Here is an 18,902-nt window from a genome sequence, read left to right as displayed (position 1 = left end):
ATATACTCACTCAATGACGGATTGAATAACTCCTCTTCTGTAAATTGATTCATTCCTCTCAATTTTGGCTGCTTCTGTGTGCTGTGGAGCTGCGTAAGACTCCCTGGAATTCATTTGGGATACAATACTTCGCACACTTGACTGCCTCGACACCTTGGATGGTGTCCTGACAACAGACACAGCTGCATTGGCTTTGTTAGGTGGGAGATTGTAGGACTGCGTCCGTCGGTGCGTTTTGTGATGCTCTGCGTCTGTGGAAATGGTTCTCTTGAGGTCAACATGAGAGTTGGGTCGGCTGAGCGGTTGTGGCGTGAAGGTGAACTCGTGCATGTTGGTAAAGCTGGCATTATCCATACCAACAGCACTATATGGCCTGGGTTTGCTCTCCATAATAAGAGCTGCTACATTGGGTAGGTGTTCGCTGGACGGACGTGAGGGAAGGAGTTGGACTTTGTGATGGTGGAGGGATTTATTGTAGCCTAGAAAATGTTGATCGGTGTCAGTTGATTGGTTATTTAAGAGTGGATTCATGTCACCATTAACGCTGTAGTTGACCGCCTCACCGTTTGCACCATTAATCTCGAGAATTGGTGATTCTTCGCGTTCCTCACTGATATCCGTGAAATTATCACCAAATGTGAAGGCACTAGCTGTGATATGATCAGTCTCATCGCTCTGTATTAGTGGCATATCATGCGAAGCTTCAACATCAGCATCTTCGCATCCGGCCACTTGAACTGTATGACACACTGATAGGGCTTCAAAGAAGCCAAAGATATCTTCCTGTTTTTTAATATATATATAGGCTTTATTAAACAGAATTTCTCACTCAATTTTGTATTCTGTACATTAAATTACCTTAAATTCCGGAAGTTTCAGTATTAAATGCTTTCCTTCCTCAAGCAATCCTGTTCTCTTTTGCATAAATTTTCGACCATTAATAGAACATTGTTGGAAGATCATTTCATTCTTCGTAAGAGTACCCGTTTTGTCCGAAAAGAGGATTTCTACTTGGCCAAGTTCCTCATTGAGATCAGAAGTATTGACGATACAAGGTTGATTCGTTGCTGCGTCGTATAGCTCCTCATCCCACTCCATATAGAAGGAACCAAGAAACTTGTGCACTTCTATAGTGACGTAAAGTGAAATTGGGATCAAATAGTTGAAGAGGATTAGGAACGAGAAATAATCTTGAAGGAACTGTGAAATTTGATAGTTAGCAACCATTTCACCAAGATACCAATTGTGCTCTTGCCGATACATATCAAAAAATCTAAAATAATAAAAAAAATTAATAATATTTAAATGTTCAATATAAGGTAAAGTGCCCTCGAGTCGACCGGTTTCTCGACTCGACCGGTTTTCAATATTTGAATGTTTTAATGATGAATTTCTATAAAAATTGTCACTGATTCGTATTTATTTATGGAATAATTGACCTATTAATGTTAGATCATACGCCAAATATTAGCGCAAATAATAAATAAATTGAATAAATAACTCTACCGGTCGAATAGAGCAACCGGTCGACTTGAGGGCACTTTACCCTAAGTAACTTACCTCTTCAGGAAATAAGAGATGGTAACGATAGATATAAGTAAAATGAGAAAGAATATCAGGAACTTATTGATGAACTTCTCACTTGAGCTCATTTTATACTTGGTCACCTTACTATTCAGTGCCAATTTTGTCATTTGACCAGTATAAACTGCACATCCAATGACCCATTCTGTGTTCTTCACTCGAGATCCTCGCAACAGCAAATTTTCTGCCATTAGGGGCAAAACATTGTTGTTGACCAGATTAAGATCTGGTACAGCGGATGTTCGCTGACCAACCACATTTTCAGATAGTTCAATACGTCCGTTGAAGGAGTAGAGATCCGTTACTGGATACTCACATTCAATAATCCCCAGAGTTCGCAGACGATCAATATCCACTCCGGGCAATCCTCTAGGAATAGTAAGTGTTTTGAGATTTGACTCACCATCGAGATTAGCCGTTGTAATGTAACACTTCCCATGAGGATCTGAGGATTTGAGTAAAACCAAATCACACGGAACATCGCAATCTCGCACAACTTTCACGAGATCACCCGGAACGATGTTCTGGCACTTGATATCCATCTCAATCCCATTCCGAATAACTGTGACAAGTGAGTAATTCACCATATTATCTGCCCTGTGACGTAGGTAGTCTTCATAGCCCTGCTTCATAGCAGTCACGGATATGACGAACACCAGAGGTATTAGTGATGTCAGGGGAGATACCGGACTGTCTGAAGAAATTCAGTATTAACCCATTAGTATATATTTTCCACACTTCTATATATATGACTATAGGGGAGACTGGGGCACATGTAACCATTTTCGATAGATGCGAATTTGAGGTGATTTTCCAAGGACACCGTGATTTTTTGGAAAATATTTCTTAGCTCATGTTTTACCCTTGGGTATAGGCAATTCGTCGAGGGTAATGCGGATGCTGGAAAACAATTGAGTTTTCCATAAAAATAAAATTTGTGTCCCTGTGCATTTTTCTCTTTTCACAAAATACCTGGGGTAGAAGTAACCACTTTCTGGGGAGGATGTAAACACCTTTTTTCCCATTCTTGAAATTAACTTTGCACTATTCTCGATTATTTTAATTACTTAAGAGATATATAAAGACTGTATATTTTTCAAAAAATCATGACACTTTTTACAAAGAATAATTAAAATAGCAAAAAAACTAAAAGCATGCATATCAAAGACATTTTTCAATGGATTTTCCCCATATTTTGACATCATGTGATTTTTTATTGAACACAGCACCACCAATTTTTTCGTAATCTATGAATTATAGATATTTCGCATGAAGGTCAATTTCCCGCTCTTTTACCTACTCATTTTGTGAAATTGACATTGCCTGATTACATCTACCCCAAATGCTGTTTTCTGACCAATTATTAATTCTTTTGAACTAATGAGAATCTCAATTTGTCTAGTAAATCCATAAATATAATCCTAAAAGATGTAGGAAAGAACTGGTATTGCTACATTTCGATTATTTTACACAGTTTTTAATTTCCAGGTGGAAATCCAAATGACCAAAATAATTGAAATATCAACATTTTCGGGAAAAATGATTTTTATTTTTAAAGTATTAGGATTTTATTGACCAATTCTTCTGTGGACATACATCCCCATGGTATCTATGAATGCTTATGGGTTTTATCCTTTGGAGTCTTAAAATTAATGAAAAAAATCACAGTGGTTACAACTACCCCAGATTACTACTGCCCCAGTTCCCCCTATCCTTGATAGATAAAATTCTTACTTTAAACTAATTTTATGTTTATAATTTAACGATAAATGAGCAAAAAATTGATGCGCTTCGTCGCAGAAACTGAATTTTAAAAATTGCAAGGAAAGTAATCTGAAGATGTAAATAATTAGAAAAGAATTTAGACAGTATACTTTTGATATTTCTGGATAGTTTGGACAAAATAAGTGTTAACATGCCGGAAAAATAAGAAGTGTGTAAATTTGCTCAAGGGACACTCTCTTGCATAAAGAAACTTTTGGTAAAGCAATATTCACTTTGACCACGAAACTGTTCTTGCGAAGTCTAATGAATAGAGCTGCGATTGGGAAGCATAAAATTAAAACGTAACATTTCCTCAAATCTACTAAGTAAATGCGCTTATACATGTGTAACAATAATAATAATAGCCGTTAATTTTGGGTTTTATCTTTGAAGCCATGCACCGAATGTGTTAATTAGTATTTACAACAAGACTTATAGAGATCAATACTGAACACTTTATCGCAATATATTACTAAATTTCACGAGTGACGCTGATGTAAGTGTTGACATTGAACCTCAAAAGCGCAACCAATTTGTACTATATAGCCGTATAAGAATTTAAAAGAATAATAAATGATAAATTCCAATTAGAAACACTTCTCGCGATCTGAAAAGGAGGAGTTTAATTGAGCACAACGACAAATTTCTGCCCGTGTCTCAAATGTTTAGTAATGCAAATTATGCTCTAATCGAAATTTAACTACAATCGAAAGTGTTGTGGTAGATATACACACATTTTTTGCGAATCGATCTCTCCGTCGTATTTTGATATACTGGGTCTGAAGATGATTGTCAATTTATGTGACGATCACTATTGACCCATCGACCCTTTCCAGTCGCTTATACACTCACAAAATTGCTCAAATTTGAATTGATTTTACGATATATCTTGGTCTTTATATCACAACTCACTCGGTTACAAATGTAGTTGATTTGAATGGATTCACAAGAAATTGCTAAGGGGTTTATTAATTGAAACACTAATGGACTAATCAGTTATAGCCTAGGCAAGTAGTACAAGAAAAACTTATCATATAACTACTCCAAAAATCTAAGCTATATTTTTGATATTATGTATGAGAGTTTCTTAACAATGTCACGTAATTTAATCATATTTTTGAAAATGAGTCCAAAAAATAAATTTCTTTAGTAGTTCCCATCCTATCTGACTTTTTATTGATCTATTTAAATATTTAAGGCATGTTTTTGTGACTGTATACGTTTGTTCAAGACAATATTATCATAACAATTTCATTTCGGTAGCACTTTTTCAGGCTGACAATTACCTACTAAACAATACACCCTTATTAGTCCATTCATTCGTTTTAACAGTTTTTAAGGGCAAATGAAAATTCTATTTTGTATATTCTGTTATAAAATAACCCATACAAAATTATTACATTTTTTCATAACTTTAACTCAATTAAAAAGTTTCCCAAAAAAGTTTTACAAGTCGTTGTGGAGGGACCTCGACCTAGGGGCAAGACTTAGGACAATGTTGCTGAATCAAATTCAAAATCTTGTCTCGAAGCGCCATGGCATCGAACGTAAACATTTTTCTGAAGTGACGGAGGATCGATAGGCATGGGCTGTTAATATGGATGTTCTGGGCCCTCTACCCGAGTAGAAATAAGCGGTTAAAAATTATGATGATGCTATACGGCTAATAAAATTGTAAGCTTGACATAGTTCACAATTGTTGTGCTATCAAGCTTCAATGCGGTTTAACTAGTAATGCTCTATATTCCTCAATGAACCAGAAATATTATCTGTTCAGAATGAATTAAGACGATTAAGAAATTTTTATTCACTACAACGTTTCAGAAATACGATGTCTCCCTCACCAGGTCTACAAAACGTTTTGAACTATTTTTGTAACACTTTTATAAAAATTAGAATATTCGTTTTTTTAAGTGTAACCAAAGGACATCGTATTCCCGAAACGTTGGAGCAAATAAAAATTGGAAGAAGCGAAAAAGGACTTAATCCGTTCTCATCAGATATTGTACTCTTCCAGTCCGTACATAGTCGATCCAGGAGTATTTCGGGGCTTTTGGGTCCCGTTTTACCGCTGAAGTATTAAACCACCCATTTATTTCCCATAAGTATTTATAAGAAAGTTGTACAGAGAAAAAAATGTTGCAAAAGTATGTGTTTCATGGAAGTTTAGTTAATCTAAGTATTATTGAGTTGAAGTATCTTAACAAGGAAGGCTGTATTTGTACACAGATACACAAAGAATACACAGAAAAAATATTTTGTAAAATTGTTCGTAAATGTTTGTGAAATCCTATGGAGGACTTACGGAATGCTTGTGAATCATAAAACCCACAAACAAGTTCGTAAAATTTTGTACTTTTTCACAAACATTGTTCGTAAAATAATTATTTGACAAACATTTTTTTGTATTTGTACAAACATTGTTCGTAAATGTTCGTAAACACACAAAAAATGTTCTTAAAATTTTGTCATTTGTTCCTAAATTTTTGCCAGACAAACAAAAATTTACGAACAAATACGAACATTTTTTATGTGTTTACGAACATTTACGAACAAATGTTTGTAAAAGTACAAGTGTTCGTCAAATAATCATTTTACGAACAATGTTTGTGAAAAAAGTACAAAATATTACGAACTTGTTTGTGGGTTAGACAATTTACGAGCATTTCGTAAGTCTGCCATAGGATTTCACAAACATTTACGAACAATTTTACAAAATATTTTTTTTCTGTGTAAAATAATTATTTTTTATGGCCTCTACACACTAGATAGATTTATGTCCATATTGAAGAGTTTTTCTTATGCACTCTACATACTAGACAAAATTATGTCCATGAAGCACATTCCCTACACTTGTGTAGGAAAAACCTTTCAGTATTGACACTAATTTCTCCTGTTGTGTAGAGGCCATTAGATAAGTATCATTTTGATCTCTGCGAGTTTAGTGAAGATTTATTGATCAAAGTTTGGCAGAGACCACTGTTTGTGGATTTCGAAAACCACGAGGTTTATTCTTTTCACAGCTTAAATTAATAAAATTAATTAAAATTAATAAAAAAAATATTTAAAAATTTAAATTTAAAATTAAAATTAATAAAATTATTTTTTTAATTAATTAAAAAAAAACTAACAGATCCGTCTTGAACTGCAATTTAATAAGATATAAATCATTAATAAAATCGTCATAAATTATTATCGTCCTAGACATTAACAAGGATTTTTAAAATGTATTTTTGATATGATGGTTAAAGAGAATATTTCAAATTTATCGCTTCAATAAACTTTTTTGCCTCACGTCAATTTGAGGTGGAATTTTGATAACAAGCATAAGAATATTTTGAAATCTTAAAATACATTCCTAAAACATCTACAAACTGAAAATGTGGAAGAATCTACGATAAAAAAATCTTACATAATACCCAAATTTGCTTTCTGATTCATTCTTATCGCTACTATCAATAGTGACTCGTCCCAGTTTTCCGCGAAGATAAGATAACAATTTGAACCGTTAGGAATGATAAACCCCTGAACTATGTCTCTATCCCCATGCAGAACTTACCAATAATAAGTGCTATTGTGGTCATGACAAGAAAGTAAAAGTTGGCAATTCGGCGGAATTGCTCGAGTAAATTCTGCGGTAGGAAGGTGATGAGGGTATATTTGGTGGATTTGATGCGATTTTTGCGCTTAGCGAAGGCCTTCTTGTCATTCTGATCGCCTCCGATGTGGATTGTGAGGGAATCTCCTTGAACTGCGACGCGATTTCCCTGTTGAGAAAAATCAACATGTGAAAACTCTTGCACAGAGACATATATAGCTACTAATTGGCAGACGCATATAAGAGACCTTCTTCCAGAACCAAGGTCTCGTGTAGACTGTTCCAACGGAAAGTGACATAATTCATCTGCACTTTTCCACGCCAAATGCAACTGAATCCCTCTTTTTTGCAGAAGCAATGCACTTTAATTGACATTGAGCATCAATTTATTCTTTTTTTTTTCAAATGAAATTCAAAATCAATTCAACCCTTTTCACAAAAACTTCCCATTGCCCTGGGCAAGCTTGGAAACATCAATTCGAAATACGCAGAGACTTTTCATTTCTCTTCCTCCCTCACAGAACACAACATCAATATATCTTCAATTCACTGTGTAAGAATGAGTTGGCCAAATACAATTATTCTACAAAAAGCAACATATTTTCAGGTCTGTTGTGAAGCACATTGAGTTGGTAATTTCCGCGCACTCGACCAAATAATACACGGGTGCCACAGGTGTTTGATATTTGTTCAACCTTAGACCCTGGGCCAAAACCAGAAATCGGAGGTCCTTTGACTGCTGCCACTCCCGAAAAAAAAAACGGTATAATAAACCCCCTGAATGGAGTATCGGAACAAAATTTTGGCACTCAAACGAACCACCTGTTGCGCGACCTCCTCCCCAAAATCAACTGAATCTTGGATAAAAAGTGGCAAAGTGTTATCAGTGGCGACCACCTAATCTATCGCTTCTCCCTCCTTCGCAACACAATACACTCAATCAGTCGTGAAATCACAATGTGCAACCACAATCTCAGCACTGTTATAACTCTAATATTACTCTCCAATATTTGCTCCATGATTTAGAATCATTCGATGAATTGATTGCAAGACAAGAAGGAGTGTTTCACACAAGCCATTCAAGAATTTCCTATATATGTATATCCCAGAACCCCCAGAACCAGTTTCTCTTCTAATTTTCTCCCACATAACTGCTTCCCCAAAACTGTTCATGAGAGTAATGTCAATAATTTTGTGTGAATTTTTGTGTAATTTTCCGTAAAACAATCCCAATTGAATATCAACCATTCATGTTATACACAACAATTTAAGTGATGAATGTAACGAATAGAAAAATGTTTACTAGTTCAGTGCTTCTCAAAAATTAGTCCATAACAGAAGATACTCATTCATGAAATTATAATGTATTAATTGAAGATTTTTCAAATAAGGGGAGGGGGTGAGCTGTGGAGCTACATTGATATGCGATTTTTTCATTCATTTCTAAAGGAAACTTGGCTTTATCGTGACATAATTTAGCTTTACAATACGATTGCGGAACTAAATAAAATAATTTATTATAAGGCCTCGCTTCCATTAGAAATATACGAAAGAGTAGGTATAAGAATCTAGCCCCACAGCTCAAAGTAGCCCCAGCTCCCCCCTATTTTTAACAATTAACGGCATTAATTAAGAAAATTGTGATAAAAAGAACAACTGAGATTATTTAAAGTCTCAAAGCAAAGATCATTTTCATTGACGTATTTGATCTAAAAAAGGGTTAAAACATAGGGTAACGTGTGGTATTTCTGGACAAAGTGCTTTTCGAGACATAATATGGGTATAAAAGGGACATATCAAAAATCTTATAAATATTTGCTTTCTAATTATATTTAAGTTCTATATGAAATATTAAGCTCTTTACGTATCAGATAAACATAAAACTTCTGAAATTTTATTTAATTTAAAGCATAAAATATGCGTGAATTATGAGTGTCACATTTCACTATTTACAAGATTTTCAGTGTGGTCAATTTTGCAGACGTCAACACAAACAGTGCTTAGTTTTTTTCGATTTAAATCACTTTAAAAGTGAAATTTAAACAAAATTTTTATGAAAGAGTGAAGTTTAGAACTTCTACTTAAAGGTAAATAATCAGGCTTGGTGAAGTTTATTTGCATAATAGCGACTTTTGTCTGTCCCGAAATACCCAACTGTCCTGAAATATACCACTCTTACTTTTTTACATTTTTTGCTATTTTGTATTAAAAATTATGCATTTTTCAACATTTTTCGATAAGAATATTATTCTGGATAGCTTAAGGAACATAAATTTTTGTATCAACAAATATTTACCTTCCTTACCTCTGGAAAAAGTTGTAAGTAGCGTTTTATCGAATTTAGAGATATAATTTAAATTTTATTCTCATAATGTTATTCTACCGGAAGGAGGACAGAGGAAACCCCTTTTTAGTGCCTTCAATACTTTGGTAAAAAAAAAATTCTAAATTTTTGATTGAACGCAATAAATGATAAATCATGTAGGGGGAGATGGGGCTACATTTAAATTGGAGATTTATGGAAAACATTATTTGTCGCATATTTCTAAAACAAGCTAGTATTAGAAATAATTTAATTTAGATATGCAATAATTGTTTTATTACGTTAAAACCCAGCATTCTTTATAAATATGCGAAGAATATCGTTTTCAATGTAACCCTACCTTCCCCCCTACTAATCCATTTAAATTTAAATCATCAATTATCATCCTTTGAACAGGACATTGAAAAAGATATTCCTAGATTTTCATTTAAATTTTCTTATGTATAAAAAATTCAGTTTTTTTTGTACATAAATGATAAAAATAAATTGTTAAAAATGATAAACAATAACCCTTCAAATATTAGTGTGATATGTATATTTTTGTATACTCGAGAAAGTACATAAATCATTAAATTTATCAGTTTATAGAACATTGAGAACTTGAGACTCAAGAGGTTACTTGGGTCTAAGAATTCTACGATTCAAAATTACTTTTAAAGAAAGTTTTTATTGAGCTACCTTTTGCACATTTACAACATACATATTTACCTATAGTAAGTGTTCTAAATGATTGACTTGCTTCAACTTTAAATACATTGTAAAGAATAATTGAATTATATAAGAAAATAAGAAATTAAGTAAAATGTATTAAGGACGAGATAATATTGTGCTTTAGGGGAGACAGGGGTAGAATTAGCCAGCAAATGAAGCTTTTTTTTCGCGCATGATTTGTGAAAAAATGATAAAGTTTGTCTAATGTTTTTATGTTTCATAAGTAGCATTAAGATATTGGCTGTATAAAACCGTATAGTTCAGAGCTCTCAAATCCTTGGCTTTTTCTAGAGAGGATAATGAAAAAAGTATGACACATTGGCTACACCTGCCCCGGCCTGGGTAGATTTAGCCACTTTCGGGGTGCTATTTGCCACCAGTTTTCCAGACGAAATTTTAAAACTGGAAATACCAAGTTTTATTTCACTTGATCCACTGAAGCCCACTGATACTAAATATGTAACTTAAACCTAATGAAAAAGACTTTAGCCGACTTTTTTATGACATTTTTGTAATTGCGGCAAAATTGATGAAAATATCCTGAAAAAATCTATCTCACAAATTTTTCATCCGAATGGCAATATTGCTTGGAATATCAATAGTACTCTTTCATCTAACAATTATCCATGTATTAGTGAAAAATCATTGATAGTTTTATCCGGCCACGAAAGAGTGTCTACAACTGCCCCGAGGGCTGTTTTAGTGTTTTTCATCTTATATAAAAAATTGGATAATTATTATCAAAGTGAAAAATATTTTTTAATTAGGTTTATGAAACCAGAAACGAGGTAAAACTATGAAATCTTGACTACAAACTCAGAAAACCAAATGCTGGTCCAAAAACTGAAACATCAAAACTGCAGTTTTATACCCATTTTATAAAAATGCTTCTAAATTCTAGGATAACAGGATCAGACTTATAAATATTTCTGGGAATATGGGGATGTGTTCTTACTTTCATTAAAAAATACTTTGCTCAAGGTACATTTTAAGGGAACCGAGAAAAATCCACTGTCTACTTCTGCCCCTGGCTAATTGTACCCCGGTCTCCCCTACTGATTTTAATATGAGACAGATAGGGTAAGTGTGCCAAATTTCGGCATAGTTGCATGCAATCGACAAAGTCTCAAGTTTGAAATGTAATATTTTTAATATAAATTGAATATTTTTGTTACTCTTTTATGTGTTGCTTGGAACCTTGCAGACAGCTTATCATTTTTATTTTCTCTCATTCTTAATACATTTTAAAATGAATAAAAATGTAGATATAGCATTGGTGGCCTATTTCGTCCACCTTCATTCTCATAGTTCCTTGTCCTTCCAGAATTTTTTCAATGTCTTTTGCAGATTATCTTGCTCGTCGAAGCGACATTTTTTGTTTTTTTTTTTGCATTGTACAATCTCAAGAGTATCCCAAAACTAAAAATTCATGGAAATTCGAGGAACAAAAAATATGGCCGAAATTGCAAACTGGCCGGAATTTGGCACACTTACCCTATGTGTTTTATACAAATGATGCTATTTAAAAATTTATTTACAATCGAGGTTTTGCATTAAGGCCTCTACACATTAGGAGTAATTTTTATCAATAATCGCATTTTTGACAAAATTTACACCCGCAGCACTGCATTCAATTTCCTTCAAAAAAGCAATTTTTGAAGAAAATTGGTCCCAATGTTAAAGAAATTTGGGCTTATAAAAAGGGAGTTTTGGCAATCTAATGAAATTTTATACTAGAGAAGTCCCATAGTTTCTTGTAGATAATTTTTAAGAATTTATTTCGAATAATTTGGTGAAGAGTTTCGATTTCCTATTGTTCAACAGTTAAACTATTCTAAGGGCCTTTAGTGACTTATTTATAGTACAATTAATATGGTCTTTGTACGTTAGCTTGGGATCCAAATCATACCAAGATATTTTATAGCTTTAGTCCATTTCATTTCCACAGATTTAATCCGAATAGGGAAATTTAGAAGACGTTTCTCAGCTCTTCTGGTCGTAAAAAAAATTGCTTGAGATTTATACAAAAATACATTCTGAAGTTTGAAATTAATCGGAATAAATAAGAGATAAAACCTTTAGTAATATATGTATCAGTTGAAAGCGTAAAATTTAATAGTTTTCTTTTAGAAAACATAAATTTTCAAACTAGTATAGAGGCAAAATTTCCCAAAAAAGTAATGCACAGGTTTCATTGCAATTTTGTATGGTTTTCCTAAGATAAAACTGTTTCAGTATTCAATCGAACGATTTTTCTTTTCTTGATGACAACTTACTTTACAAGACGAAACACGATCTGAAACATGTCGTATAAATTGTCCTTTTTAAAAAAAAAAATCTCCCAAAAATTCTAATTTAATTTTTTCCAAAAATCCTTCGTTCAAATACGAGTTTTACTCAGTTGCAAAAGGGAATACATATCTTTTTCTTTTATTTCAGACGAATTTACAAATAAGAGTTTTGCTTACTATCGCAAATGTAGTTTTTGCAAAAAGATCTCCAAAGATTAGGATTCAATCAATGGGTAATTTTTAAAATTTTTAAGTACAAATTAAAAAAAAATATTGTTCAAATGTTGTATTTTTATAATATGAACTTTGTATAATTTTTATCCAATCTTCGATAGACCTATCGCAAACCCTTCAACTTTATACAAGAAAACTAGCTTCAGATTGTTTATCAATATTTTGTTAAAATTTTTTAGTTAGCTATCCCATATAAAAGAGCATTGAATTTACCCATTCCTGCCATTTGCAGGTTATTTTTAATGTGTCAATTTTTTGAAATCCTTTCGTTGCTTGGCTTCAAAAAAAAATGCGAAATGAAGTAAGAAAAGGCGCATTGTATAAAGTCTTTAGTTTTAAACTAGGATATTTTTCTTGTTCAAGATTTTTTTATTCTAACTTTTTCAAAGTTGCTTTTAAATTTAATTATGTAGTTCACAAGCTGGACTGGTTTCGTACGTGAAGCGTTCAAGGAAGCGCTAGACTTTATAATTTACCTATATAGAATTACTTTAGAATTATTATGTCACAGATATAAAAAATATATGGGATAATTCATAAACTGAAATTTGAAATATAAAGCCTGATAGAAAAGTGAAAAAATCAAGAATAAAATTTCATAAAAATCCAAAATTTAATTTCATTATTTGAATAAATATAAATCCTATTTTTCTGAAAATTAATGTGAAAAGCTATAAAGAATTTACAAATCATACAATATTTATATCTGAATACGAGCAGATATTTTGCGATTTATACGATTTATATATTGGATTTATGATTTATATATTTTACTATAAACGTCTAAATCTAAAATCTGTAACTGGATTGTGAATCGTCTATAAAATGAGTGAAAGAAAACGTAAAGGGATTAGGGTAAGTGTGCCAAATTTCGGCATAGTTGCATGCAAGCGTCAAAGTCTCAAGTTTGAAATGTAATATTTTAAATTCAAATTGAGTTTTTTTATTCTTTCTTCTGAAAGAGTGTTGCTTGGAACCTTGTGAACAGTTTAGCGTTTTCATTTACTCTAAAATAATTCTTAATACATTTTAAAATGAATAAAAATATAGACATAGCTTTGGTGCCCTATTTCGGCCACCTTCATTCTCACCTTCATTCCTCATTTCTCATTCCCTTCGGGAATTCTTCCAATGTCTTTGTCTCGTTTGTCGAAGCTACATTTTTTGTTATTCTTTTGCATTGTATAATCTCTAGAGTACGTAAAATCTAAAAGTTCATGGAAATTCGAGGAACAAAAAAGGTGGCCGAAATTGCAAGCTGGCCGGAATTTGACACACTTACCCTATTTGATTTTATAATTCAAAGATTTATATTGCTATAGATTATGATAAATAATAAATCAATTTATTTGAATTTACTTATTTCGTGATAGGGTAGGAATCAGCCCTTTGGGCACTTTAAACTTTAATGGCCTCGTAAGTTGAAATTGGTGTAAGAATAAAATGAATTGATGTACAGAGGTGCTTTGAAGCAATATCTATTTTAATGTATATATGGGATTTTTAAGATTTTTTTTTGTAAATAGAATTGAAAATTTTTTTTTTCCTTTAAGTAGTTTAAGTAGTTTTGGGCACTTGTTTTAAAATGGTTCTTAATTAAATACGAGATATAATGACTAATATATAAATATTAGAATATGTAAATATTAGAATGAAGCATATTAAGCGTGTTAAAGTTACACTTATTCATAAATGTAATGAATTAGTTATTTTATTTTAGATGTCCAAAAGTATTTATATGGCCAAAAGGGGTTACTTCAACCTATATTTAAACACAAGCTCAATATTGAATGCCTTATTAAAACCATTTATATTAAATTGGAAAATTCAAATTTTTCACCACATTTCACTATAATTTATTTTGAATGTTCTATTTACCTGTCTCAAGTTTTTTTTTTTGTAATTCAGAACATATGATTATGTCATATGTAAATTCTCGTATTATTGACATGTAATCAAAGTTAAATTTTTAGTTAATTAGGCTCTTTATAACTTCTAAAAAGAACCTTTATGTTCTCATATAAAAACTTTATAGTCTTTTGAGAATCCAAAATCATAAGCTATTTGTTTGTATTACTCTGAAACACATACGTTTATTATTTAGTATGTCCAATTGGATTAAATATTCCATGAAAAATCGTCTGTAAATACATGGAGCATTACAAGAATTGGATTGTATCGCACAAAAACGTCTACCCAGACGGAAAGTTTAAGGAATATATATATTGAGGAAAATGGAATTAGCACTATTTGTTGCCCTCAATGGACTTCTCTGCAAACAACTGAGAGGATTAGAGTGATTCTTATAGTAACACCTACACAGCTAATCCTATTAAGGGTCTCTTTCCTTTTTTTTGTTGCCACCAAATTTCAAAAGTATCCCATTTAAGGGACATAATACCCACTTTAGAGCTCTTCAGAGTAACTTTGTATATGACAAAAAATTGCTATTTTTTGAGGATGTGTAGAGTAGGAATTTTGATTCACATAACTTTAGTTGTCACGTGACTTAGTCACGTGACACGTAAAGATGATGTTACACCAGAATGTCTTCCCAGAGGATTTACTTACATTGAGAAATTTCCATAAGAACATAAACGTGTTTTCGAGAGAGAAGTGTTTCATTGGAGTCTCCGGGCAGATTTCTACTTGATCCTTCTCTCTAGAATGTTTATATTCGCTGGGTCAATTAAAATTGTGCCCAGCCTCGAACTATAATGGTAAATTTTTGACGTTGTCCACAATTTAAGCCACTTATCCACACTAACATCACAGCACGCAAAGTCACAAGAACTGCTGAGCAGCATTGAGAAGATTTTGTGTTTTCTTTGACTATTTCGTGTTGGATTTCTCCAGTGAGAGTTTTGAAACGCGCAATAGTACTTCCGGATCAACTGGCAAAAGATCACTGTGAGACACACCAAGAATTTCCAATGCGAATATTAAAAGTAATCCATAACAATGTTTCCCTTGTTTCTCTCTTTTCGTACAACTAATCACTAATTATTGCCGTCCTTGGGACACCACCAGCTTCTCACAAACTATTGAACATGTGTTCCACTTCGACCACGATTGAACACTATGTGGAATGAAAAGCCTCCCAAAAATGTGTCTGAAGAGTTAAGCGGTTGGCGATCTTCTGAAGATCAGTGTTTGAGCTCCGAACAAGCAACACTGTCGCCAAAGCACAAAATAAACTCTTCGAGAGGGAAGTGTTAATTCATCTTTAATTGTCAAGCAATAATTTGGCGTGGAGCAAAAAAAACGCGTCGTTTTTCTTTGGCCATTCCATAGCCCATTCGCACCATTTTATCACATAATACAATTGTCAACATGACGAAAATTTTTAAGCAAATTTCTTCACAACGAGCACCTCTTGCGCGAGAACATTGCACTCCTTCAGTGATCGTTATGTCTCATAATGAAAATTCGAAAAAATATTCAGCACATGCTGTGCAGCATATGATGCACACAGGAGTCTTGATAAGAATGGCCAGACCTCGACAATAAACTCCTCAATGTTGAGGCAAAAATATATACTGGCGTCTGTGTTTTTTTTTCCAAAAGCTCAAGTGGCGATAGATGATGTGTTTTTCGGAGAAATTCCCTTCTACACGATTCAGGTGATATGTTATCAGTCAAGACTCCACAAAGCTCATCGATTTTGTGGAAAAAGTGGAATTATACGGCCCAAACTTTAACCATGAAAATTTACTTAAGCCACCCTAAGCGCGTCTTCCTCATTTGATTAGTACTGGTAAATTTTCTGTTTATTACATTTTTGTGCATGGTACACCAATTAATCAATTAAAGTGAAAAAAGAATAAAAATAAATTTTCCCTGAAAAAAACTTTTTTTTGTATGCAACTTTTACTATAATCTCTTTTAGAATTTAATCAATCACCTCTCATAATTTGATAATGAACGTCAGGGAATTTGTCAGTAAAAGTTTAGTGAGTCATCAAGAGATTATCAACACAGTCAGTAATCGTTTTTTCGTAGCTAATCGAAAAAGATTGAGAGTTTTAAACTTAAGAATTCTTGTATGTATCTTATACATCAAACCTACTACGTGAGGTTTCCAGTATTATGGAGAATAAAATAAGTTTAACATAAAGATCGTATTATCACGGTTTTAGGCGGAAGTTTGAAATAGAAGGCCAAAACTTATCTATTTTTTGCAAATTTCTTTGAAAGAGAAAGAAAGTCGTGTTATTCACAACCTTTTTTAGTATTGAAAAAAAAATGCATTTTTTGGGCAACATTTTGACCTTAACATGCTGCAAAACACAGAAAAATAAGTTTACAACAATTATTTTTGTTCAACAAAAAGAGAACTTAAAATTAAAGAAAATAAACCATTATTCGTTTCATTAAGTCAATAAGTTTTTTTTCTTAATCTTTCCCGCCAATTTGACAAAATCGTAAAAATTAGAAGTGATGAAAATGCACTTCAAAATTTTGGATATTCTCCCGAGCGCTTGCAAATCTGCTATGGGGTCCTTTGCTTTCGTCTTCTCTGTATATTCGGAATTGAATTGGATTTTGAAATTTTATAATATTTAAACTTATAATATTTAGGCTTCCTCCTTAACATAATTTTAAAGTAATACGAGTAGAAATTCAAAGTAGATGAACCGGTCGCTTATTATCACTTTAGAGTGAAATTGACGTTATTTAACAAAAATGGAAAGAAATAAGTTTAAATAATATAGTGACATAGATTTAGATTTATAATTGGAATTGTTAGAAAAAAATATTCTTTCATTTTGTTGCATATATGTATGTCGCTGGAACATTTAATAATTTATAGAATATTGGTAAGATTACGAATGATGTCGATATCATTTAGAAATAAAATAAATAAATAAGACAAATTTCTTATTAATACACTTAACGAAAATCAGTTTTGCATTTGAAAAACATGATAATTGATTTCTTTTGCTAAAATATATAGGGTAAGTGTACCAAATTTCGGCATAGTTGCATGCAAGCATCAAAGTCCTAAGTTTGAAATGTAATATTTTAAATTCAAATTGATTTTTTTATTCCTTTTTCATAAAGCGTGTTGCTTGGAACCTTGTAAAGAGTTTACCGTCTTTATTTACTCTATAATCATTCTTAATACATTTTAAAATGAATAAAAACATAGACATAGCTTTGGTACCCTATTTCGGCCACCTTCATTCTCATAGTTCCTTGCCCTTCGGGAATCCTTCCAATATCTTTTTCCGTCATCTTGTTTGTCAAAGCTACATTTTTTGTTATTCTGCATTCTATAATCTCTAGAGTACGTACTAAAAGTTCATGGAAATTCGAGGAACAAAAAAGGTGGCCGAAATTGCAAGCTGGTCGGAATTTGGCACACTTACCCTAAGATTATCCGGTGTAAATTAATTATTTTTTTTTAGAAAACAAAAGCATTTAGAAAAAAATATATCAATCATAAGAAAACTCTCATTTTATGGCGAACTTAATTAAAAAAAAAACTTTATAAATTCCTATCAGATAGTGACAAATAAGCACATAGGATAAATATATGATTTTTTTATTTACACAAATCCGTACGTAAATGATATAAAATGTTGATAAATCGCACAAATTGTCTTATCGAAGGTATTCTGGATGAGGAAAATATTTCCAGCCGTGCGAGAATTACGATATGGGTGGAAAATTCGACAGAACTATGGAGTTTTTCCACTTCCGCACCTTGAAACTTTGGAATGGGTAAGTTTCTCAATGACTCGTTGTCTCAAGAGGTTTCAAATACTTCTAAGAGGAGCTCTAATTAACACTTAACTTGATAATTTTCCTTTTCAAGGTGATTTTCTGTAAAATGCTATTTTCCTCAGGGAATTCCATTTCACTCGTATTAAAATTTTAATTGAGTTGAAAGAAATTGGAAGATATTAATCAAAAAATATATTTCACTAATTCTTTTAAGCAATTTAACTTCCTAAATAGATAATTACCATTTTGCTGCAAGTTGTATTGTGATGGAACTTAATAATCCTCAAATTGAAGATAAACCAGTGACAACGATTGTCAGCACTAAAACATCTTAGATCAATTTTCACCTCAATTGAACACAGAAACTATTTCTTGGCACTAAGGTAAGTTATTATTGCAAAATTAACGCTGAAGCAGAACCTGTGTGTTCCATCATCCACATAAACGGCACCACAAATTAAGACTGATGATTGTGGCATTTCCACAAAACTTATCGGGTATCAATATTCATTATCAGTAAAAACACTTTATCAGCATTGATAAATCATGATTATAAAGTTGGCAAGGTGCGTAATATTTGCAATTACAGGTACAGTAAATACTAAAACTCAACGTGACATACCTTTCTTTGCGGTTCCGGAAATGCTGCATATATTTGGAATTTTCA

General features: G+C 32.4%; 1 protein-coding gene across 8 annotated transcripts in view; it reads right to left on the bottom strand.

Moving 5' to 3' along the window:
* The window catches only part of LOC129807517 (phospholipid-transporting ATPase IF-like), a 34,245-nt gene extending 15,540 nt beyond the window's left edge, over nt 1–18,705 (bottom strand). The window contains exons 1-6 of one of the 8 annotated variants that reach the window (XM_055856836.1): nt 18,478–18,705; nt 6,908–7,115; nt 1,561–2,278; nt 859–1,273; nt 537–783; nt 11–479 (exon numbers count right to left, since the gene is read on the bottom strand). In XM_055856836.1, the coding sequence (XP_055712811.1) occupies nt 11–479; nt 537–783; nt 859–1,273; nt 1,561–2,278; nt 6,908–7,115; nt 18,478–18,480 (2,060 nt within the window). In that variant the 5' untranslated portion in view covers nt 18,481–18,705. Of the gene's footprint in view, nt 1–10; nt 784–858; nt 1,274–1,560; nt 2,279–6,907; nt 7,116–7,194; nt 9,023–15,076; nt 15,582–18,477 lie in introns of those variants that run through there. The other 7 variants (XM_055856837.1, XM_055856834.1, XM_055856833.1 and 4 more) reach the window with 7 other exon arrangements.
* Nucleotides 18,706–18,902: the final 197 nt, after the last annotated feature.

This window comes from Phlebotomus papatasi, chromosome 3 (assembly GCF_024763615.1).
Source record: "Phlebotomus papatasi isolate M1 chromosome 3, Ppap_2.1, whole genome shotgun sequence".
NCBI classification, from domain to species: Eukaryota; Metazoa; Arthropoda; class Insecta; order Diptera; family Psychodidae; genus Phlebotomus; species Phlebotomus papatasi.
Note: the sequence above shows the minus strand (reverse complement) of the source record. Positions and strands in the feature narration are given on the sequence as shown.